Source organism: Sphaeramia orbicularis, chromosome 6 (assembly GCF_902148855.1).
Source record: "Sphaeramia orbicularis chromosome 6, fSphaOr1.1, whole genome shotgun sequence".
NCBI lineage: Eukaryota > Metazoa > Chordata > Actinopteri > Kurtiformes > Apogonidae > Sphaeramia > Sphaeramia orbicularis.
In genome coordinates, this window is record NC_043962.1 from 31,278,976 (window position 1) to 31,289,428 (window position 10,453).

The following is a 10,453-nucleotide window of genomic DNA, read 5'->3' on the forward strand; positions in this document are numbered from 1 at the left end:
CTGTGGCAACTGTGAGATTTGTGATTTTTTAAATGGTCTGACTGAAAGCAGTTTTATATATAAATGAGTACAAATTAGTGAAAAAATAAAAAATAAATAAAAACACATTGGATGTGGTCTGGTCTAGAGGAGAGTGCATTGGAAAACTCATGGATTTTATTTGATCTGGCGTCACAAAGTACAGTTTGAACAATAGCTGATGCATGATGGGATATATATGGTCACTTTAAAAAAAAACCTCATGGGTCTTTTTGGATTCCCCAGCAGCATACAGCCACAGGAATGCTTTCTGTCACAGCTTCCCAAGGGGAGGATTTGAGGGAATGATCCATTTCTCCTTATCAGCTGTATTCTCCCCCCACCATCCCATATAACAATGCCACTGTGTGCAGCCCCCACAGCCTTGACGCCCACCCCCCCTCACCCACATGTGAGATGCTGTTGTGTTGTCTTGTCCCCCCACAGCTGGAGCATCTCCCTCTGCACCCCTCCACCACTTCTGCTTTTCCTCCATTCAACCCTAACAACGCCTCCGTTATTTCAGCCACACTATGCAGATTGTTTTGGAGGACAAGCAAGAAAGAGAGGCTGCAGGGGACAATGAAACAGCTGGCTATGTTAGAACAGTTCATTTCGATATTCTACATTTCTTATCTCATATCTCAACTTTGTGTGTATGCACTGTGTTTGTGTAGCTACTTTAGTCATGTTGTGTGGACAAAAAACAGTTCACACAGTTGCATTACTGGGATCTTTTGCCTATTTGGATACAAAAGTACATCTTAAGTTCTAGTTTTGGGGGGAAAAAAAACATCTTAAAAGTGATGATTAACTTGTAATATGAGATATGACATGGATAAATGTAAAGTCAGCCAATTTCCTCTATACTTAAAACATTACTTTTCTGTTTATTTTTGTTTTTAGTGTGTATTTTATTTCTTATCACCATAAAAGATGTGGTGTACATTTGATCATAATTTAAAGTGGTGTTCACTTTCTGGCCACTAGGGGGCATCTGACCAGGTGTAAAATACATGCAATGCATATCATGGCAGTGAGGGCCTTAAATTCTAGTGTAGATGATGAACGTCGGTAAGTTACTGCCTGGTGTGTTGTTAAATTAGTCCATGTATTTCTTCACCACAGTGATGCTGATTTTGTTTTCTCATCAAAATAAACCATATACTTACAAATATAACAAAATAAACCTATACATGTCAAAAAACTTGTGTCCCATACCATCAGCATGCTTTATTCTTACTTTCTTAAACACACTCAAAACATAGAAAACAAAACGTAGCAAGTGCTAGTGATAGGAACTTTAACCTCAACTGTCCCCTAGATATTTTGGGCATATTTTTTTGTTAGCTGTTTTCAATAAGAATGTGTAAGCTTACACTGGGCAATATTAATTTAAAGAGAAAATAATCTCAAAATAGTCCAAATATCTATTACCTGATCTAAAGCAGCAAAATTAGATTTGAAAATCAGCACAAGTATTTGTGTGTAATTTGGAGGATTAAGGTTTGGGTCAAGTTCTGTTTTTGTTTGTTTGTTTGTTTGTTTGTTTGTTTTTGTTATGAATGGACAAACACACATCAATGCAATTTTAAACCTCTTGAAACGTGATTTGATTATTTTATACAATTTTCTTTGAAGGAATGTAGCCTACATGATGTGTACATATCCCTCACACTGCCCTTCTAACTTTAATGAGACTGACAAGTGTTTAAACGCAAAAAATAAATACTTTTTAGATGTTGTCATTATACTCAACAAGTTTGTCAATAAAACAAGTCATTTTAATAATTTATACTTTATTTTCATAATAATATTTAACATTTTACACATGTCCTTGAAATTGCTGTTCACCCTTTGGGGGAATCGTCCCTTTAATAATCTGGTTGTTGCAATCACTGATGTCATCATCATCATTTTGAGTGTCTTCATTGGAGGTGGAAACAGTTTACAAGACCATTTAGTATTTACATTTACATTTGAAAATTGTCATAATTTGTGTTTGTATTTAGATGTGGTCAAGCTTAGCATGTCCACCCTGTCACCACAAAATATCATTTAATACTAAAGTCAGAAATTCTAAATATAATTGTTGAACATTACACAGTCCTCTCCAAAGATGACCTACTTTGCCAACTCAAGGTCTAACATGTGGTCATTAAATACTAACTTTAGCCAAAACTGTCCACCTTGTCACTTATTTTTACATGTAGGTTATTTGTCAGTGACAGGGTGGACATATTTGTTTTATATTTTGAAGTCTGCTTATACTTTGTCTGCTTACAAAAAATGTATAAAAATGTGGAAGCTTGACCAACATGCTTTTCTAACAGCCTACAGTCTACTTAACACATTGAACATAAAGTTAAGTGGAAATCTTTTTTTTTTTTTTTTTTTGATAATTTGAAGTCTGACAGGCACCTTATAGTGATATTGACATATATGTGAAGCTCACATTAAAAATCTGTGCATAAAATATTCATGTGTTTTTGTTTTATGTGTTCTTTTATGATATGCTTGAATATGATTTCTATAGGTTGGTATTTCATATCGTAAATGCATTTTTGAGCACCATAAATGACCCACAAACAGTTTACACATTAATTATTATCTTAGTTATCAGATGTAGATCATGCAGAAGTCACACATTTGTAGCCACTCTGAGACTAGTTTCTGTCCATAATTACAGTATGGGCAAATTTTGCGATACACATTGACTAAACTGTGAAAATGAGTAATTTTGTACTCATCCCACATCATTCACTCCCACTATTTCTGAAGAAGTGTGCACATGTGCTGCAGTTCCTCTTCCGGCCAGTAGGGGAAGACGTCTGCCTTTATGATCAGAAATGAACAAGAAGAGGAAAAAATCAAAATGGCGATGCTCGGACCAGGTAGGTGTACGCGTTGCTATGGTTCCTGCAGAAACAATGGAGTCTGTAGCAAAAAAAAAATACTTTTGTTCTTTTAATTGACAGAAAATGTAATGTAAAAAAATATGTCCTTTTCTCTCTGTTTAATTTGTTTCTGTATATTTATGCGCGTAGAGTAAGAATAACGCACAATAAGTTAAACTCTCCATCTTTCTCTCTCTCTCTCTAGGAAGGTCGGGCAGTGTGGTATCCTTTTTTCTATTTCTATACACATCTGAGACACAAAATAAAAAGAACACATTTGCTAGAATTTTACCAGAGACGTCTCTTTTCGTTTGTATGCCTTAACTTTACGTCCAGCTGCCGTCCGTCTCTTTCCAGCTCCTGTTGAGTCTGACAGTAGGATACTTCGTGTTTTATTTCCTGTTCACTCTGGGTTTGATCATTAAAAAAAGTGAGTGTTGAACGTATAACCTCAAACTCCTATGATACAACACCTGTGCCTGTATGGAGGCTGTGAATGTGTGTGTTGGTGACAGGTTTGGTGCTGTCTTATCCTGATGATCTTCTGGCCTGTGATGTCGGTCTGCTGTTCCTCATGGCTGCTCTGGAGTGCATCCACTTCTGCTGTGGTGAGATAAATGAACAAGGAATAGTCATGATCTTATCCTATAATCTGACAAGGGTTTGTTAAGTTTAAAAAGCTACACAATCATAAGGGATTGTGTTTGATACGTGCCTGTCATTACAGTTGAAAGGCAAAGGAGGGCCAGTTTATTTAGATATATTTCATACACAGAGGCAATTCAGTGTTTTACATTAAAAAAAAAGCTATACAAAGTGTCAGTTGTTTTCAAATTTCTGATGATTGGACAAATTAATGCGTATGCAGAGTTTTAAGACAACCAAACAGCAATCCTTTCTTTCTTTATCACACTGCTTTACATTTGTTTTCTGCTTTTAATTTTCAGATCATTATGAATAGCCATTTTCAGTTTACTTTATGAGCCAAGAAATTTTTACTTGCATCCTTTTTAGAAGCTCTTAAAGACAGTGACATTAAAGATAAAAGCTTTTTTATGGTGGTTTTGCTACTTAGAATAGAATAGAATAGAATAGAATAGAATAGAATAGAATAGAATAGAATAGAATAGAATAGAATAGAATTGTTGTTTTTTGTCAGTAGGGGTTCACGCACATCAACATGCACCACACACCAAAATTTGTCTTCTGCCTTTAACCCATCACTAGATCATGCATTTCACACACACTGCATGCTAGGAGCAGTGGGCTCACCATATCAGGGGCCCGGGGAGCAAAATGGGAGTGTTAAATGCCTTGCTCAAGGGCACATCAGCCAACAACTCTCTGCCAGTCCAGGGAATAGAATCAATGACCCGTCAGTTGCAAGCCAACACTCCAGTTGACTATCCAGCCATCTATGGCCACGGCATTAATATTAATTTACTGATGATGTAGATGTTTATACAGGCTCAGACTAAATTAAAAGGTGATTATATCAAAACAAAGAAGAAACAGTTACTTTTTCAGCAAAATATATCATTAACTGAATGTAAAACTTAGCATCTCCAATCACTGTCATTTATCAAACATGGGTTTTATTGGTAAATCAATCTTTCAGAAGATGATGGTGTTTCCATGTTCTCTACAGATCCATCCAAATCCATCTGAACATCCAAATAGGTCATATCAGAAGCCACTAAAAAGCTGAGAAACTGCATTTTACTTTAATTGTGTAAATGTATTGATTAGGATTAGGATTAGTGGACCAAAATGTATTAAATATTTAAGATCAGTAGATGCTTTTGGTCACTTTTAGGTCATTGAGGGTCAACATTAAAATTAAACTGTTCCATTGTCTTTGACCTCTTGTCTCTGTTGCATGTCTGCAGGTGTGAAGGGCAACCTGACAGAAAGCGAGGGCTATCTTTTTGCTAATCTCATCGCAACAGGGACCACCATTGTGCTGGCTGTTTATTTCCTGGTGTGGCAGACCTATGTAATGTGGGGAGATGTAATCCTCAGCAGTATCTTACTTGTTATGTACGGCTTAAGTGGAGTCTTGGCTTGCAGCACTTTAGCTCGACTAGCCAGGTCAGTTTCACTTTCATTATTTTTTGTATTGAACCTTATTGACTGTTATAGTTGAGAAAGCTGTGACATGTATATGTATGTATGTTTGCATAAATGATAGACTGGTCAGTAAATTAACATGTCTGCTGTCTAATGCAGATACCAAGCTTCATTATCATATGAAGAGACTGTCCTACATTTGAAGCTTCATTTATTTTGATTGACAAGATACGCAGGCATAATTAGCATCTTTTACCTATGTCGTAAAAGGCCTGACGCACTGCTCTGTCCCTTTGCCTTTGCTTTTGTTCATGAATGAAATAAGCCCTGGTTTCCTTTAGGACTTGTCTGAATTATTGATACAAGTGGCTTTCATTCAGGTGATACTGTATACCTCGTACAATGCCGTCACATCCTCAAATTTTCCTCTCAAGATAGATTCAAGACATTATCCATTCTCTTAATCCGAAAAGGGTGATATAGTTTATTCAGGTGCTTAATTAGAGAAGTACATTAACAAATCAAGGCAATTGTAGACTTCTGAATCTGCTCAAGCTTTTCAAAACTTTTTTTTTTTTTTTTTTTTACAGCTCCACATTGTTTAATCCTTGAAGACCTAGAACTGCTTTTGTGATGATTTCCAAATGACTCTTTCTCTACATTTAACCTTTCCAAAATGATTCATCACCATTTATTATATCATCCTCTGCATTTTGCATTTTTCAGTAAAAATCAGGTATTTTCATACAGCTGCAGATGATGTAGGTATTTGCACAAGCTCAAAGTAAATGCAAAGGTGATTATATCAAAATATTGAAAACTGAAGAGAATATGACTTTTTCAGCAAAATATATCATTAACTGAATATAAAAACAAGTGTCTACAACCACTGTCATGTGTCAAACTACATGGGTTTTATAATCAGTCAATGTTGGAGAACATGAAGCTGTTTCCATGTTCACTATGGAGTCTGTTAACATCAAAATAGGTCATATCTGATCCCTCTGAAAAGCTGAGACACTGATTTATTTATTTCACCTAAATTATTTTAATGTATTGATAGGATTAGTGGTTCATTGTAACACTTGGTCATTTTTAAACATTATAGATCGGTAGATGCTGTTGGTCACTGCCAGCTGTTTAGGTCTTTGAGGGTTAAATTAAAACAGTTTCATATTTCATGTATTTCATCTTTTTAAGTTACAGTTTAATGTAATAACAAATGTTTATACTGCTCTCCTTTTATGCTTTAGCGTCTATTCATGAAGAGGCCGACTGGATGTTACTGCTGGATTCACAATTTTCCTGCACTTTCTTACTATGACCAGGAGGCATAAAGGACCTTGTCTCAGGACAGTTTACGTGTTTGTAAATACTGTTTATAAGGACTGCAAAAACAGACTTAGAATTATAATTTTAAACCAATCTGGTGTTTCTTAAAGCAACAGTTTATCAGTACAACACAGATAACTGAGTGACTTTTCTTTGCTGAAGTCAAGCTTTTTTGTGTGTGTCTAACTGTGTCATGCTTTCTTCAGTATCTTTTTGTAATATGTAAAGTTCAAAACAAATTTTTGAGTCCATATTTTTATATTTATTATTTTTGTACAGTTTCATAATTTTTGTATTTTCACCAGTAGAGGGCAGAATTGTTTTGGTAAAAAAAAAATAGTGACAACATTTATTTTGGTACTCGAGACATTCTTATGTGTAAAATGGATTAAAGACTCTGACTGTGTGGTCACACTTGAATTTAAAAAGAAATAAACAAAATCATTTATAACTGACATTTACCTTAAATGTCATCTATAAATGACATTCCATAATAAAAATCGTTGTACTTTATTTTCACACTTTCAGCGTTATTTTTATATGTTTTGTTTTTTTTCTCTCTCCATTGATTATGTATTCAGGTGAAGAGCTTAGAAATGGTTCAGTTTTGTAACAATCTCCAAACGTCCCCACATTCTTCAAATGGGTGATTTCTCAGCAGTGACAGCCTCAGTTAATGATCAAACCCATTAGAAAGGTATCCACAGTAACCCGTTTCACAACAAATCACATTTCAGAGTAGCTATGCTTGAGTAACAGCCAAACAAGCAAACACTGAAACATGAATATTTACCAGTTTCTGCTGGTCCAGTCATGTGCAGACAACACTCCATGGTTTTTTTTTTTCCTCTTTAGACAAATTGTTGCTGTTTCTTTTTGTTAAGACATTACAGTTGTATTGCTGTTCTTAAACAGTAATATAACCAGAAGTGGGCACCTGCATGATCCTAATGGTTTTCTTTGCAGCTGGACAAAGGGTGGTCATTCTTAGCAGCCTGTGTCACTGAGACCTGGGCAGTGTTCCACACCGCTGCTCTTCTTTATTTCACCCTGTTGAGTCCATCTACTTTAAACCACTCACTACTTAGCTGCACAAAGTGAAACCTGTAGAAATAGATGAATCTGTCTCTGGGGGACTAACCTATGCACAGTATTTTTGAAACCCCCTTTAATTGCCATATATGAAGTGTGCTTTGCATTAGTTTTAGATGATCCTACAGGACACGCTTCCTGGTGGTGAGATAATCTGGAGATTTGACTGTGGCACGAGCATTAGTCTGTGTTTGCAAATCAGGCTGCATCAGTTTGGGGTTTTGCTCACCCCACACACAGCAAGTGGATGAGGTGTCTGAGATGCATGTATGTGAGATGCATGTGTGTGAACTCTCACCGTGGCGTGGGCCAGACCGCGAGAAGCCTCCGTGGTGAAGAGTTGGTGAAGCTCCGCCCCCTGCAGACTGAGTTACCTGTAGAGTCACCTATCATCTGCTCACCTGCACGTTGCCTCCTCGGTGCCTGTGTCTGGAAACCAGCAACAAACACTTTGGTCTGTGTTGGACAGATTTGGAGATTCATCGGTTCTCTTTCTGAGCCAGACGCACAAATATCCACTTTACTATTTTTTTTTAGCGGAGTTTATTGTCCCTATCGGCCGCAGACTGAGATGGCAGGCTGATGCTCCAGGATCTGACCCACGTTTACAACCTTGAGCATCACGTCCGGAAACAAAACGGTTGTGAGTTATTATAACCTATGTCTTTAGTGTGCTGTTCTTTTCCTCTTCTCTTACACCATAACACCTCATAACTGTGTATACCTGTGTGCCAACACTTTACGCAGGGCTGATAAACAGTCCATTAGTAAGTACTTTAAACACAGTTATTGTAATGGGCTATAAACCATTAATGACCGTTTACATAATGCTTATAAACTATTAACGTGGGGGTTTAAGTTATTTGAGTGTTCCCACCTTTGTTTTCAACTTGAGCACAATCTCAGGTAAACAGTTCCAAGTGTTTGTAGATGCTGATGATGAAGTGTGTTGGTGCTATTATGAAATTAGTAAATGTGTTCAAGGCTATATTCATATTAATAGCACATTATTAATATTTGTGATCAAGAAGAAGAATCTTTACTTTGTCAGTATATAGTTTATTTATGAACATGCAACACACACTGAAATTGACCCTCTGCATTGAACCCATCACTAGAACATGCAGGAGTACAGGCAGAAGTTGTTGTTTTTTTATTATTATTAAAATATACACTGATGCGTCATAGATGGAGAGCTGACATAGCATCATCCTTTGGTGTCATTCCTTGCAGAGTAATATTCAGTTTTAAAGTTGAAAGTGCAGATAAGTACATGTTACTGCATCTTGTGTCACCCACAACCTCAATTACAACATTTACCTCTGTGCTTTCATTTGTGGTCTAGAGTTTTAGGAGCAACCTCATGCTATGCAGTACATCAACAACTGTCAACATATGTAAGAAGTGGTTAGAGCACTGTCAATTTAGTAAGAGTTTGTGTGAGCATGTTAGGAGGGTGAGATTAAACTTGTATTAACAAACAAGGAACTTGCAGGTGAAATCTGACCTGATTTCTTTTTGTGCTGGCTCTCAGGACACTGTGCCCTGATTTAGACACAGGCAGCATGCACATTACTCCAAACTGCACCTGTAAATTCAATATAAACCTGTGAAGTGTGAATCAGGCATACGACTGAATTGCATGAAATACATAAAATCAGATAACCGTTATCTCCTACAGAAGTGCTTACTCAGAGCTCAGGGCGAAGTCCAGATTACTTATGTCAAAGAAAAGTTTTTTGGCATTATGTAAGCAATACCTACAAATCTTTGTTATTTTTGTATTACAGAATGAAACTAATGTGACAATACTGAAAAGTGACAGTTATCAGACTTATTTAATCCATCATTTATGTCACCTTACACCTAACAGCAGTGCGTGCAAGATTTGGTGGAAGAAAACAATACTGAGGAAAAAATGCTGAATGTATTTATTTATTTATTTTTATTTATTTATTTGCTAGTAGTAATTTGTTGTCAGCATTTCTTATTCTTTGCTAAAGTTTGTAAAGTGCTTCATGTGTTGCTTGTATGAGCACAAGGTTTTCAGTCAGCCACTTAAGGTAGTTTTGGTGCTGTAGCTGCTGTAGGAATTTACCACATGTGTTGTTGTATTCATCTACAGGTGTCAAGTCAGTTAGATTGTGCACAAGCTCAGAAAGACTTCTCTTCTCATGATTCTCTCATTTTCATGGTATGTTGGAAAAGGAGTTTCACCATGTGAAAAAGCAACAACACAGGATATATGACTGATACTTTGTGACTGAATATGAGATCATGCACTGAAGTAATCAATGCTGCTTTCATTCCACTGAAGTGATTTGTTGTCACAGAAAACACAGTGTGTATGACACTTGTCCAACCTCATTCCTCTAGGAGAAAACCAAAACACATGGATCTTATCAGTAATTCTGAAAAAGCCTAGATTTTCTTCTGACACATAACTTTAAGAAAGCCCAAGATAAGCATCCTTCAGTTTCTGCTTTTTTATTGTGTCGTTAAGGCTGTAATACCATATAATTACCGCTAAAATGGGAGTTGCCATTACTGAACAATATCCACCTGAGCCTGAGTTAGGAGAGGTGTGCAGAGGGCCTATTGCCATGAGGCTGACAACACATGACACCACGCCTGTCCTGCTGTGGCTTCACCACCCTCCTGAAACCTGGATCATAGCCAAAACCGTGAACAATAGCACATGGAGAAAAGATGACCAGGCAGATAAGAACAGAAAGAGGAAGTCTACCTTTTGTGCAGATTGACTGGACTAAAGTAAATACTGTTTTTGCCTTATTTGCATTTCTCTGTAAGATTTAGTTGGAACCGATAATTATAGCAGGTGGTATAAAGTTACATACAGTATGGCCCTGTTGGAACAAATGAGAACTAATGCAGCCTGGTATTAAATTCAGCTCTGGCTGTGAAAGTTGTAGTCATTGTCCAGCCTCTTAATGTTTCAGAAGATCTCAGATTATTCGCTGAGACCTATTATGTTTATGACTTGTTGTGAGAGGCTGCAACAGTTTAGAGTCTGGTTTTGACCA

At 36.7% G+C, this 10,453-nt stretch overlaps 1 protein-coding gene across 1 annotated transcript; it reads left to right on the plus strand.

The window, feature by feature from the left end:
* Positions 1-2,883: 2,883 nt before the first annotated feature.
* Positions 2,884-6,810, plus strand: LOC115420591 (transmembrane protein 80-like). Its single transcript, XM_030135948.1, has 6 exons — positions 2,884-2,912; positions 3,121-3,137; positions 3,252-3,345; positions 3,431-3,523; positions 4,805-5,006; positions 6,239-6,810. The coding sequence occupies exons 1-6, from the start codon at positions 2,894-2,896 to the stop codon at positions 6,249-6,251; spliced, it is 438 nt and encodes a 145-aa protein (XP_029991808.1). The 5' UTR covers positions 2,884-2,893; the 3' UTR covers positions 6,252-6,810.
* The last annotated feature ends 3,643 nt before the right edge of the window (positions 6,811-10,453 follow it).